Source organism: Jaculus jaculus, chromosome 2 (assembly GCF_020740685.1).
Source record: "Jaculus jaculus isolate mJacJac1 chromosome 2, mJacJac1.mat.Y.cur, whole genome shotgun sequence".
NCBI lineage: Eukaryota > Metazoa > Chordata > Mammalia > Rodentia > Dipodidae > Jaculus > Jaculus jaculus.
The window spans coordinates 56,769,452-56,784,619 of record NC_059103.1 but is presented as its reverse complement, the minus strand read 5'-3'; the positions used below and the strand labels follow the sequence as shown (position 1 = coordinate 56,784,619).

The 15,168-nt window shown below is 42.2% G+C and overlaps 1 protein-coding gene across 1 annotated transcript in view; it reads right to left on the bottom strand.

Moving 5' to 3' along the window:
• Sntg2 (syntrophin gamma 2) overlaps positions 1 to 15,168 on the bottom strand; it is a 248,453-nt gene that overhangs the window by 63,678 nt on the left and 169,607 nt on the right. Inside the window, exons 10-12 of the mRNA XM_045143508.1 lie at positions 10,068 to 10,197; positions 7,853 to 7,891; positions 1,296 to 1,412 (exon numbers count right to left, since the gene is read on the bottom strand). Coding sequence (XP_044999443.1) covers positions 1,296 to 1,412; positions 7,853 to 7,891; positions 10,068 to 10,197 — 286 coding nt within the window. The remainder of the gene's footprint in view (positions 1 to 1,295; positions 1,413 to 7,852; positions 7,892 to 10,067; positions 10,198 to 15,168) is intronic.

The window sequence follows — 15,168 nt, the reverse complement described above, 5'->3', positions numbered from 1 at the left end:
ATGAGGGCTTCATAAATTTCATTATTTCGACATTCAGTTAGAAGTGTCTAAAGAAAAAGTGTTCTTTCTAATTTACTTTTTGAATTCTTCAACTATCTAATTCAACTAGAGACTTCTGTATCCCACCTTCAAATGAGCTGAATTATTTTCTGCATGTGTTTGTGTGTGTGTGTGGTATGCATGCATGTGTGCATTCATATGTATGTAGGTGTACTTGTGTGAGAGTTCACATGCACATGTATACATTTGGTGGGGAGGCCAATGTCTGGGTTCTTTCTATATTGATTCTCCATCTTATTCTTTGAGACAGGGTCTCTCACTGAACTTAGAATTCATTGATTCAGCTAGAAGCCAAGCAGTGAATCCCAGGAATTCCCTGTCTCTGCATCTCCAGCACTGGGGTTACAAGCATACACCGCCATGTCCAGTTTTGACATGACTTCTGGGGGTATCTGAACTCAGGTCCTCACACTTGCAAGTGCTGTACCCACTAAGCAATCTCCCAAGTTCCAGATGATACTTTTAAATTTATTTATTTTATCTGTATATATGTTTGTGTGTGTAGGAGCATACATGTGTGAAGATCAGAGAATGACCTTTGGGTGTTGGACCTGTCCTTCCATCTTCTTTGAGACAGGGTATTCCATGTTTTTTGTTGATGGCAATGCAAGTCTAGCTGGCCTGTGAGCTTCGAGAATCTCCTGACTCTGCTTTCTATTGCCATAGGTACATTGGGATTACAGACACATGTGCCATTTTGTATCCAGCTTTACATGGTGCTGAGGACTGAAATCAGGATGGTAGGCTTTGGAGCAAATAGCTTTAACCATTGAGCAATATTCTCATGCCACACCCCAGCTGATATCTTAAAGCACAGCATGCTACAATATCTTAACACTTGTTTGAACTAAAAGACAGAAATGGATTCTTTTAGGAATCTGGAGCAAAATGCTGAAAGCTTGGTCTGGTCAGATGGTTCAGAGATTAAAGGGGGTTACTTGCAAAGTTTGTTGGCCAGGGTTCAATTCTCCAGTACCCATGTAAACCTAGCCACACAAAGTGATTCAATGTGTCTGGAGCAAAAAGCCCTTGTATGCATGCACATGCACACACACTAAAGAAGGTATCTTGTGGCTAATCCAGAAGCAGGACCATTTCCAACAGCAGTGGTCTGTAGAAGGCCATGACAGTGTGTTCCTCCATATCTGCTTTCCTCCAGATGTCCAACTCCTGCCTTTCTCATATGGACTATCCTACCAGAACCCCTTCCCAAGGAGTTTCAAAGATATTCTTACCGGAGCAGTGCTGAAAATGTACACTGATGATCCCTTCAGGGCCAGGAACTTGGGTCTGAAGAGGTGAGAGGTATTAGCTCCCTGGAGCCTCTCGTTCACCCACCCCATGTGCACCACCTGCAGAGGGAAACCTTGGAAAATTAAAAACTAAGTCTTAATGAGAGTATACTAGGAACAGAACACTATACTCAACCAACTATACTACTGGACTCAGCACACTCAAACCCAGAGAAGAGGAGAAGCTTGGAATGAGTCTCCAAATGAAGCAGAAAGAGGAGAAAGGGGATGAGATTCAGAGTTCCTTATGGACAGACATTCATAGCAGCTTAGCTGTAGGTTCCAGGTATGTATTAAAAACACAGTGATGAATTACATTTAGCAGGTGCTAGTAATTTTGATTCTCTTAGGAATATGGAAAAATAGCTAACTATGCTTGCAATGTTTATAGTCAGCATAAAACATCACATAATGTAGAAACATGATTTTTGTTATATTTTAACTTCATAACAGTGAATAGAGTTAAAAGAGTAGACTCTTAACTTAGTTTTAACCTCATGCCATGAAATGGAAATTATAAAATTAACATGTTACTAAATGTATAATGGAAATACTAATACAACTTCAGAATTCAGTGAAAGATTTCAAGATTTCAACAATCCCTATCTCACCTAAAGTTTACATGTGACATGTATTTTGTAGTAAGTAGTATGAGTAATTTCATTTAAAATTTTTTACCTCCTCATTTTGCCACTTCAAGGAAAACCAATTATCAAAGAAATCCTTATGCATAATTCCAACTACCTGATTAAATGAGAGTTCCCTATACACTTCTTCAAGATGAGACCAGCATGACAGTCTGATGATCTCATGGCCAGACCTCCAAGCAGGAGCAAAGACGTTCACTAGCAGCTACCATGGCCCAGAGAGGTCAGCTTTTCACTGATCATCCTAGACATTTTCACTCTCACACCTGATGGAAGTCTGCCTGGAGGTCATGATGTCACCTGAAAGTTAAAACATGAAGTTTCTGCGGACAAGACTTCTATTGATTCCTGGAAAGTAAAACTCTAAAGGGCAATGTTCTGGGGAGTCCAGACCCCAAGCAGGTTTCTGGAAACATGGCTTCCAGTTCCCTAAAATTTGTCAAACAAAAATTTTCTCTTGTGACAATTCCTAGTAGTTGAAGCTTTTGAATTTTCATCTAATTAGATTCACACAGTGCAGGTGGTATTGAAGTGATTATTTTGGCTGCCGTTTTCCATTCAGTGTTTTTTTTTTTTTTAAACCACATTTTCAAGTATTGCTGTATTGTCAATTTCTGTCTCTGTGAAAAGATGCCTGAAGTAAATTGAGTGACAGGATAGATTCTCTTTGGGTCATAATTTCAGAGGTGCCAGTCCCTGGCTGCTGTGGACTGAGGCTGAACCCCACAGTTGGTGCACATGGGGAAGCAGAGTTGCTCACCTAGTAGCAGTCAGGAAGCAGAGAAAGGAAAAGGAAGTGGAAACACAATAAACCCATTTAGGGACACTTCGCAGGGACCTACTTCCTTCTCCTAGGCAACACCCACTGATGTTTCTACTGTCCCCTGGAGCACCAATAGCTGAGTACCAAGCCTTGAGCACATGAGCATTTGGAGGCACACTGCAGATCCAAACTGGGACAGCTGCAGAGTGGTCTTGTTTTGCTTCTCTGCACTGCAATTTTGATTTCACAAGGAATGAGCTGTGAGTAGGAATGCGATGGACAGGCACTGAAGAAGGGGATCAGTACACTTCCAGTTACACAAATGAATGTGGACAGGAGAGAATGAGGGGCATTCTGAGTTCACATTGTCATAGGCCAAGCATGAACCAAAAGCTGAAGGTGTGAGTTCCCAATTCCATTCTTGGCTGAAAGGGAAAACTTGGGGTCTTTTCTCTCTATAGCAGTTGCACACATGATTGTTAGTTTGGAGAACTCTGTAAAAGCTGAATAACTCTCACATTCCAGTTCAGTGTGAGGACCATGGGGTCCTCGGAACCACAGACGATGGCTGGGGACCTAGTGCTCAGATTCCAGAAGTGCTGCGCCTAGTGCTCAGCTGTCCTAGCTGACTCTGCCCCTCTGCTGACTCTCCACAACTGATCAACATCACACTCAGCACACAGTTCATTCCGCACTGAGGAGTGGCAGAAGAGCTGCTGCTCTGGCTAAGGTAGAAACAACTCAAGTAAGGTAATAATCTGTATCATCAATCAGCTGGATGAGAACTCAATGAAATCCCATGAGTAATTCAGTTATGCCCAGATCGGTTAACACAACAGAGAGTTATAGATTTGGAAACACCGGCTGCCTTGTGAATCTTTCTCACTCATATGTAGCTCATAAATAACCTGAAGGGAAGTAAATATTATCTTTTACATGACAAATTTTCTAGTAGTGTATTCCATGCTATAAATGGTATATACCACACTTTAAGGAATACTGATCTGATTACATCATGTGACAATTGCCCTAAGGACAGAGTATCACAGTGAAGGAGATATTTTCATTTATCTCTTCTGATGCCATTTTTGTAGGACTGTGCAGAAGAGAGTCTTGTTTGGATGGTGACTGTAGTCCTGGTTTATCTCCTCACAGAAAGGTCAGAGCTGTCTATGATACTGAGATTATTTCTGGAGTGGTAACTCAGGGATCATTATTTCCTTAAATTAAAATCCAACTCAGAAATTTGTGAAGGAATTTATTTTGGAAATACAGAGCTGCTTGCCGTTTTAGTTAGGTGAACATGCCCTGGTTTTTCTGGGGAACCCTTAGTGTTTGACTCTCCTCTTTGCATAGTGTTTAGCTTATTCTAGACAAAAGCACCCCAGTTTGAATAACTTAAATGGCTAAGTAGCAGGTGTAAGGATCTGACCTCCCAGCTTTTGCATTGGCACTGGGTTCTCTTTTCTTTGATGCCAACTTCAGTGGTTGTGGACACCTTTCCTTTTTCAAGCTCATTCAAATGATTTATTAGTACATACTAAAATTAAGAGTTATTTGTTCTATCTCTCTCAAATAAATAAACAGAATAGAATTTAAAAAGAGGACTGGAGAGATGGCTTAGTGGTTAAGGCACTTGCCTGTAAAGTGTAAGGACTCAGGTTCTATTCCCCAGGACCCACATTGGCCGGACACACAAGGTGGCACATGAGTCTGGAGTTTGTTTGCAATGGCTGTGTGGCCCATTCTCTCTCAAATAAATTAATAAATAGCTATTACGTGTTTAGATTGAGAAAAGAACTGCAAGCTCAGTGTCACCAAGTCCTAACACACATGTGTACATACTTTGGAGCAAATGTATAATCACCCTCAAAAGATACAAAACAGACACCCCAGGCCAGGCTCTGCAGCCCACACAATTGAACTCCTCTGTTTGATGCCAGCAACAATAATGAAGCCCCTGGGTAAACTCATGGTGATATGAAAATTTAAGAACATGTACTAAAAACCATCACACAAAAAACAAATAAAGTAAAACCTCTGATTCAGATTACCCAGCATGACTTTCTCAGAGTACAGATGAAAAAACTGAGGCTTGGACCCAGAGGAGGGTGTCTCTGGGGTTAGCATCCAGGATTTGGTCAAGCAGAGCCATCAGGTCTGATGTCACTTAAACAAGAGCTGCTGCTGCCTGGGGTGTGAATGACTTGGGGCAGAGTGGACTCCTCAGAGGGTCTGCAGTACCCAGAGCTATCATTTCACTTGCTGGCCAGTAAAGAAATGACAAATTCCAATGTCAAGAAAACATGCTGATCACAGATGACTGTTCCTCCCACAGTGACAATCAAATATACATGGGGAACCCAGTGTTCTTTGAAACCAGTCAAATGCACACTCAAGGGACACTTTGCATTCCAGTGGCAGGTTCTTGGCAGACCAGCCTCTCACCTTCACCTTCACAGGAGTCCTAATGTATCTACTCCCACTTACCATGAAAGGTCTACTCCTGAGGTCACAGAGACCCCAGTGGTCCCCACTGGGTTAGCTAGAAGAGCTGAGGACAAGGGCCACCTCACTCTCTTGCCATCTCAGAAGATTGACTCTTAGGATGCTGCCAGGTTCTGCAGCACTAACAGATATGAAGTTTCAACAATGGTAAATAACCCATTATAGCAAGTCAAGAGAAAATGCCCATGCATGAGCTGTGCAAAGGGGTCTACTTAGTGAAAACTATGAGAACCCCTGTTCCCCAAACCACAAAGGATAGTGGGAATATAAATTTTATGTGTAAAAATATCTAATGAATCCTATGCTAGCTTGAAGATATATACAGAAATATTAGAAAATAGCTAATCCCTCAGACAGCTATGTAGAGATCACATAGTTCATGTTAATTTAGAAAAGAATGTTAAAAGAATCAAGTTCTAGTTGTTATAGTTTTTCTTAGTGTTTCTTTTTCATTGTAGAAATGTTGTCTAATGGATTGGCTTTAAAGCACAGCCTAAAATTCCTTTCTTCTCAATCACCATTTAATTGGCAAGGATATCTTCCTCTTGAATTCTGCTTAAAGAGTATGTGCACCAATGAAAACAACTGGAATGTATTGTTTTCATTTTCTTTTTTCTTATGAGGCAAGCCCAACAGACTGGCTTTTTGTTTGTTTTATGTTGTTGTTTTTTTGAGGTAGTGTCTCACTCTAGCTCAGGCTAACCTGGAGTCCATCCATTATGTACTCTAGGGTGGCCTCAAACTCACAGCAATCTTTCTACTTCTGCCTTCCTAAGTGCAGGGATTAAAAGCATGTGCCACAACGCCTGGCTCAGACTGGCTTTTTTTATAAGAGAAAGAGAGAGACTGTGTGTGAGAGAGAGAGAAGAAAGAAAGAATGAATTGGCATGCCAGGGCCTCTAGCCGCTATAACCTAACTCTAGATGAACGTGCCACCTTGTGTGCATGTGTGACCTTGCTGGCCTATGTCACCTTGTCCATCTGGCTTACACGGAATCTGAAGAGTCAAACATGGGTCCTTAGGTACAGGCAAGCCCCTGAACTGCTAAGCCATCTCTCAAACCCTGCTTTCAGTTTTCTTAACTTGAGGCTACAATGCATGCTTCCTCAAAACAAAAGATCATGAGACCAGTGAACTATAAATACAAAGAATTCCCCTTACCTTTATGATTAAACTGTGACTCTATTAAAAATGAAAGAGCAAGCTGGGTGTGGTGGCACATGCCTTTAATCCCAGCACTCGGAGGCAGAGGTAGGAGGATTACCATGAGTTCAAGGCCATCCTGTGACTACATTGTGAATTCCAGGTCAGTCTGAGCTAGAGTGAGACCCTACCTCAACAAAACAAAACCAAAACCAAAACAAAAGAAAAACAAAAACAAGAAAACCAAAAGAAAGAAAGAAAGAAAGAAAGAAAGAAAGAAAGAAAGAAAGAAAGAAAGAAGGAAAGAAAGAAAGAATGAATAACACAGTGGTTCAAACATCTATCTTCCTGATACTCAAACAATAGAATTATAGATTTTTGCCACGTTTTTTCCAAGCTCAGTAATGAGTAGTCCTTAAAGGAGAAAGTCAGGCATGCCCAATATGCACTGATAGTGAGGAGACACTTGAGCAGGGGAACTTGGCCCTAAAACAGAATACTGGACCAAGGCGAGAACACTGAACAGTGCGGACAACAGGACCCCCTCCACCTGCGTGAACATATTATCAATCACTGGCTCCAGAGAAAGAAGCTTAGAGATAAGGACCTTGCAAATTGGAAATTCCCAGGTAAAATGCCCTTAGTGTTACAGATTCTACAAAGCTGAATGACTGATTGTGAAGAGTTGGAATGTTGCTGATGCAGAGCCAAATTATCTTGGGCTATTTTGAGCATACTTCATAGCCATTCATTGCCCACCACTATGTCAGACATCAATGTCCTTTGGACTATCAAGGAACTCCTTTTGGAATGTATTAACAGAACTCTAGCTTCCATCAACCCAAAGCTAAGAATGTCACCAGATGGTATTTGGGACCTACAACAGAAGTCCTTGCATATCTGATGCCTTTAGAAATGAAAAGTGCCTTGATTTATGTATTTCTTTTTTCTACAACTATAAAAATTTCATGAGGCTCTTACCATGTAGGAACATGGAAATTGGGATAACCTGAGTCTGTGTTTTGGGACCATGCTCACTCATGTTTAGCTTCAGAATAAACTGCCTCTTGTTCTCACTGAAGTGACAGCTATGTTTTTCAGTCAATAATTTCATTTAAGAAAATGCTACCACACCATAGCAAGTCTCTCTGGGTTTGCACAATCTCATCTACATCCTTGTTCAGACCATATTTTCTACAGAACATGACTGTCCTCAGACAACTGTTACATCTCTAAAAACAGCTGGTCAGAATGATAGCCTACACTATTCTCAAGTAAATGAGGAGCTCTGAGGTAGCACTTGAAGCAAAGACCACCAAATTTAGTATATAATTTATGCTAGCATTTTCCTATAAAAACTTCCAAATTGATTTTCAATAAAGGAAGCATTTACTTCCAGGCATTTGTTATGCTATGAAACTGAAAAAACATACCCTACCTGATCACAGGGAGAGCAGCATTTATTGGCCATTTTCATCTGCAGAGAGAGGATAGGAAGAAGTCAGTATTAAATACATGTTAATACCTCCATTTTCAATCTAATTGGCAGTTGAAATTAATTAGCCACATGAAAAGTCCTTGGAAACAAGTTCATTTCATACTACACATCGTATCTGAAAACCAAACTGGAGTAAACGCAGTCATCTGGCAACATGTTTCATAATGGCAGGCAGGGGTGGGGAAACCCTGTATCAGTGAGCCACAGTCATTCTTTTTCGAATGGTGTGAGTGTAGCTGTGGTATGACAGATGCTTACATTTCACTATGTGCAAAGAGGCAAAGAGCTAGGCTCTGCTATGCATGAGCTTAGCTAGCTGCAAGGAATACAGTGAACATCCCATTTTTCACTTATCTCCCCCAAACCACATTATTTTTCAAACTTTTAACTAATGAGATGCAGACAGGACCAAAAGTGCAAATGCTGCCTGCCACCCTGTGCCTGGGAGTCACCCAGGATGAGGGCTTCATCCTCACACATCTTAGAATATTAACCCAACCCACTCCTTTCTACTTGTGTGTGCCAATCTATTCTATCATCCATCCATCCATCTATCGACCTACCTACCTACCTATCACCTACCATCTATCTGCCTATATACCATCTGTCTATATATGTCTTATATATCTACCTATAATCTACCTTCTACATCTATTTGTCTGTCTATATATCATCTACCTATATATCTTTCATCTACCTACCATCTATCTATTATCTATTGAGATACTTTTTGGGATTCAAAGGGATGAATATGATAATACCTTATGAAGTTGTTATTATATATATATAAACATTTTTTTTTTTACAGAAATAAAGGTTCTGAGGCCTTTAGAATGTTCCACATTGCTCAACCAACTTCCACTTAGCAGCAGCTTGGACAATACACGGGAGTGAGGAAAGATGAGGCAAGTGCTGTGTTGAGTCATGTCTGTAGTCACAAGCTGCTCCAATGCCCCCATTCCAAGCTGCCTAGAACAGACCAGGAACTGGGGTGAAAATGCAGAAAGAGCATTCTGGGAAGGAGTGAGGCTGTGAAACTGGGCAAAAACCACTATGGCTTAGGACTAATTCTGTGCCACAGCTCCATGGATGGCTGTAGTTTACAGTGCTATAGGGGAGGAAGACAATGTGAGACTGATGGTTTACTCTCTCCTAACTTGACTCTTTATTACTTAAAAAAATTGACTTTGGGGCTGGAGACATGGCTTAGCGGTTAAGGCCTTTGCCTGCAAAGCCAAAGGATCCCGATTCAATTCTCTAGGACCCATGTGAGCCAGATGCACAAGGGGACATATGTATCTGGAGTTCACTTGCAGTGGCCGGATGCCCTGGTGTGCCCATTCTCTCTCTCTGCCTCTTTCTCTCTCAAATAAATAAGTAAATAAATAAAATATATTTTTTTAAAATTGACTTTCAACACCAAACTTTAAGGACATAGATTTTTTTTTTCTGGTTCAAATTCTTGAAATAAAAATATAAGACAAATGTTTTTGGTTAGGTATGCCATTTTAAATTTTCAAGTTGTTTCAAAGAATTATATTTTTAACCCAAATTAGGCTTCCTAACATAAAAGTGTCACATTACATTTGGATAAATTAAATGTACATATATGTACGTATGTATATATGTATACACACACATATACATATATATAGTATTTTATGTCATATATACATATGACATAAAAGCCCAGAATTATTCAAACATTTGTAGTTTGGTACATTTCCGTGACTCATTGTTTAGCTATTTTAGTCAGAGATTTGACATGTTTAAACAAGTACATGTTCTGCATAAAGGCTCAACTTTCCTGTGGGTTAAGCATACATAACCAATTCTGTTTTTAAATTTTTGTTTATTTTTATTTATTTATTTATTTAAGAGTGACAGAGAGAGAAAGAAGCAGAGAGAGAGAGAAAGAAAGAGAGAGAGAATGGGCATGCCAGGGCCTCCAGCCACTGCAAACAAACTCCAGATATGTATGCCACCTTGTACATCTGGCTAATGTTGGTCCTGGGGAATAGAGCCTCGAACCGGGGTCCTTAGGCTTCACAGGCAAGCGCTTAACCACTAAGCCATCTCTCCAGCCCATAACCGATTTTTATCACTACTGTTTATGCAAACACGAGTGCGAGTAAATCCTGGACTGTTAGCTCACCTGTTGAAGTGTCAGGTCACTGATATTGGCTGACACAGCACGTAGCCAGTCAGCACAGTCCTGGGCTGTGTATAACTGAAGGACTCCTGAGCTGGCTCCATCAAGTGCCAACACCTCGAATGCACTCGTTCTGTAGGAGGAAAGAAGACACCATGAGGGGGAGTGAGAAGAGAGTGTTGTGTGTTCCTATCCCATGATTGGTGCCTTGTGCTGATCTGTTAAACACTAAGAAACTGCAGACAACCACAATCTCTTAATCCACGTACTTCAAGAGATAAGATTTTCCAACAAGAAAGTGCACACTTTAGATTCCCTCATTATCAAGAGCTGTTTCTAATTCAATAGATACAAGCAAAGCAAGTCATAGGGGACAAAGGCGGTTGTTAAAATTTTGGAGTCACTTTTATTAGCATTTTATAGTTAATCATTTAAAGGCAACTTATCTGCAGCATGTAAAGCTTCTGCCCTGAGTTATAGAGAACAAGCATCACCATAGTCGGACCGGAGAGGCTCATGAGCACACCCAATTCCGGCCGTCAACATGGGGATCTAGGAGTACACCCACTTCTGGCTGACAACAGGGGATCTGTGAGCACACCCATTTCCGGGTGACAACATGGGATCTGTGAGCACACCCACTTCCGGGTGACAACATGGGATCTGTGAGCACACCCACTTCCGGGTGACAACATGGGATCTGTGAGCATACCCACTTCCGGGTGACAACATGGGATCTGTGAGCACACCCACTTCCGGCTGACAACTGGGGGATCTGTGAGCACACCCACTTCCGGGTGACAACATGGGATCTGTGAGCAAACCCACTTCCGGGTGACAACATGAGATCTGTGAGCACACCCACTTCTGGCTGACAACAGGGGATCTGTGAGCACACCCACTTCCGGCTGACTGCATGGGGATCTGTGAGCACACCCACTTTTGGCTGACAACATGGGATCTGTGAGCATACCCACTTCCGGCTGACAACAGGGCATCTGTGAGCACACCCACTTCCGGCTGACAACAGGGCATCTGTGAGCACACCCACTTCTGGCTGACAACAGGGGATCTGTGAGTAAACCCACTTCCGGCTGACAACATGGGATCTGTGAGCATACCCACTTCCGGCTGACAACATGGGATCTGTGAGCACACCCACTTCTGGGCACCCACTTCTGTGATCCAGCTGACAACAGGGGCTGCCCACTTTGGCTGACAACATGGGATCTGTGAGCACACCCACTTCCGGCTGACAACTGGGGGATCTGTGAGCACACCCACTTCCGGCTGACAACTGGGGGATCTGTGAGCACACCCACTTCCGGCTGACAACATGGGATCTGTGAGCACACCCACTTCCGGGTGACAACATGGGATCTGTGAGCACACCCACTTCCGGCTGACAACTGGGGGATCTGTGAGCACACCCACTTCCGGCTGACAACTGGGGGATCTGTGAGCACACCCACTTCCGGCTGACAACTGGGGGATCTGTGAGCACACCCACTTCCGGCTGACAACTGGGGGATCTGTGAGCACACCCACTTCCGGCTGACAACAGGGGATCTGTGAGCAAACCCAGTTCTGGCTGATGGAAGGCTTTAGCAAGCCCTACCTACCTTGCTTTCTCATGAACATCAGGTTACAGGGAGCTATTAACCTCAGTCAGTAATTCTTCCTCTTTAACAAAAACTACTTAACATATAACTATTTACAGTCCAGTTTACATAGCTTGTCAGATGTCTGTTTCATGAATGTTTTCTTAAATAAGATACAGAGACAGGAGAAAGATGTGGGAAATGACACAGGATGGAGTTTGAGAATCTTTGGAAGCCGTTTCCTAGGATTAGTAACCTTTTTAAAAAAGTAGATATTTCTGATCCATCCCCACCTTAATTAGCAGTTCTTGAATAAGAGTAATGAAATGTTTCATTACTTCCAGCTGATTTTGTACCAGGTGGAACAGAAAAAGCGACCATTGAGCTATTTTTGAACAGTGGGCACCTGGCCAGCGTGAACCTGAGAGTGGAGGTAGCTGCAAAGCCAAGGCAGAGAGAAAAGCCTTCCTAGGGAAGTGACCAGGCGCTCACATTACCGCCTCCACACAACTGTTTCCAGTAGCTTCATTATACCTTGTCTGCCTGGCTAATGGCCCTTCATCACTAAATCCTTGAACCTCAAGGTCTATCGTTTCCCATGCGACTGCCTTATACCCTGCAGGTCCTGTGTGATTAATTAGTATCTGTGCCACAGTGAACCTTATTAAAAATGTATTCATGTGCTTATTTAGGATGTAGTTACAATGTGGATTTTATTCTATATGCATTAGGCAGCCATAGAAAGGCCTTGAGCAAACAAATGACATGATCATAATTGCATGTTGTTGGGTAATGTGATTGTGAGGTTCAGGGTTTGCAATACAGGACTGTTGCAGTCAGGTTCACATTGTTGGCAGAAATCACCTGACCAAGAGCAGCTTTTGGTAAAAAAGGGTTTATTTTGGCTTACAGACTCAAGGAGAAACTCCATGATGGCAGGGAAAATGATGGCATGAGCAGAGTGTGGACATCACACTCTTGCCAAGCAACAGGAGAGTGTGCCAAACACTGGCAAAGGGAAACTGGCTATAATACTCATAAGCCTGGCCCCAATAATACACTGCTCTAAGAGGCGTTAATTCCCAAATCTCTCTCAGCTGGGAAACTAGCATTCAGAACACCTAAGTTTATGGGGACTCCTGAATCAAACCACAATATTTTACCCCTGGGCCTCATAAACTGATAACCATCCATGATGTAAAATGCAATTAATTCATCTACTTTAAAAATCCCCATAGTTTTTGTCAATGCTAATGATGTTCAAACACTTCTCACCTGCCCTCAACTGCTTGTAGTTGAAGCTAAGTCAAGGTGAATATGCCCAGAGGAGGTGACTCTCTTACCACCCCCGCCCCCACATAGACATGAGGCTGCATCTACAGCAGAGCTGGGACCACTGTGTCCCAGATTGTCTGTGTCCTGGCCTGTGAAGAATGGCTCCTGGAAGGAGAAGACAGGGAGACAATGTCTGGCTGCTTCTCAGCCCTTCTACAGAACTTAGCACTGAAGCAAATGATAAACAGAGACAAGTGTGCACTGGTCACACTCCAGCTCTTGGACTTGGCTCTAAGATTTTGATGGAAGCAAGGGGTGGGGCAGGCAACAAACTAATATCTTCAAGTCATTTTCCATAAGAAGTGACTTTATTTTCAACAGGGAACGAAGTGAAAAACAACGGCTCTTTTGTAAACATTGGATATTGTGGTGAAGAAGGTGGAAGGAACTAGACCTTCAAAAGAGTTCAGGTCTAGGCTGAACACCTTTAACACCAGCACTTGGAAGGCAAAGGTAGGAGGATCGCCATGAGTTTGAGGCCACTCTGAGACTACATAGTGAATTCCAGGTCAGCCTGGACGAGAGCTAGACAAATACCTTGAAACACCAAAACCAAAGCACAAAAAAGGAGTTCATGTATAGCCAGAATTTTCTATGGAACTATGCTATTAAGCATTATTAAAATAAAAGAATGGCTTTTGGGTAAGATGGGAGACTAGAAGCTGCCTTAGTGTGATCTGAAAGAGGAGATTATTCCAATGACAGAAAGAGGGGAAGAGCTTCAAAATTCCACCTTGGAATTTTGAAAGAATACCTGAAAATAACAAAGAAAAAATACAGGCAGCACAGAAGAATAAGTAATAATAGCTGACAGACTCTTCCAAAGGTAAGCCAGATAAAAGCCTGTAGCCCCATCCTCAGGACAAGTCTACAGACCCATGAGCCTGATATCCAGCTGTGAGCTTTGGTTACAGTGATTCTTCCAGACAAGGCATAAGGGTTGGAAAGATATGCTATTTTCTCATGTTATATGACATGGAGGGAAGTGACTGGCCACCATCTTGAGAGAGAACCTATTGTTAATACTGAACTACCCTAGGGTCTGAGCTCAGGGAACTGTCACAGGGCACGGAACCTCAACTTGGCCTGTCACAGTCCCTATGGTGAGAGAAGAACAAGAGAGTCAGGTGTTGAGCAGCACAGTCCAGTGCTGACAAACAAGCCTAAGGGAAGCAGAAGGCTCAGCTCAGGCAAGGGTGTACATAGGGAAAAATAATCCCATCCAGGAGCAGACCTCATCAATTAAGAGTTAAGACCAGACTATGATAACCACCAATCTTCAGCCATCGATTGGGTCAAAGTTTGGAGTCACCTATCATCACCTCCTGTAGAGGCCAAGGACTCTGAATTTCCAGGGCTTTATGTGATACCCACAAATTATCCGTAGAGGCCCGAGCCCAATGATTTAGTACTCAGGGCGTCTTGACAGTAGGATGATGCCCTGCTCATAGATCTCAAGGCTATGCTTACTTCCTACCCTTCTAATGCATTTTGGAGAGATCCTTCAGCTAAAATATTGTCCATCCCAGAATGTAGTCTGGGAAGTCTGGGGAGGGTGAGAGCACCTGGTCAGCCCACAGGATGCAAAGCTAAGTGTGGCCAGTAGAGAGTGCTGGTGTACCAAGAAGGAAACAGTCAAGGTGATTACAGCTCCAGTGGACATCAGACATTTGTCCAGAACACCCTGGAGCAGCACAGACCATAGAGAAAGCAAGAGCTCAAAAGTTCACCAGGTCTTTCCATTCTCCATGCACAGTGCAGGCAGTCTGTAATTTCTGAGGATCCAGAACAAAGCTGCTCAACACCTTTTCTTTTTATCCAGTGATTCTCCTCCTTTCATACCTTTAGGAGTATTATTATGTTATTGTACTTCTCTTTTGATGTTTTTATTTATCCTCCTTCATATTGCCTTTTATTTTGTTTATATATTTTCTCATTGCCAGATAACATCCTTCTTAAAATTCTTTTTTCTCAATGTTTTCTCCTAATACATTCAGTCGTATTTTGATTTTCATGTTACTATCTTTATAAAAGCTCTTATGATTTTGCTTTTGCAATCCTCTTCTTACATTTCTATAATTTTTTGAACTTTTTTCCAACCTATAGCTTTTTTTCTCTTCCTCTTCGTAGCATTCTTCTCCACTCATCATTTTCTTGTCTTTCATTCA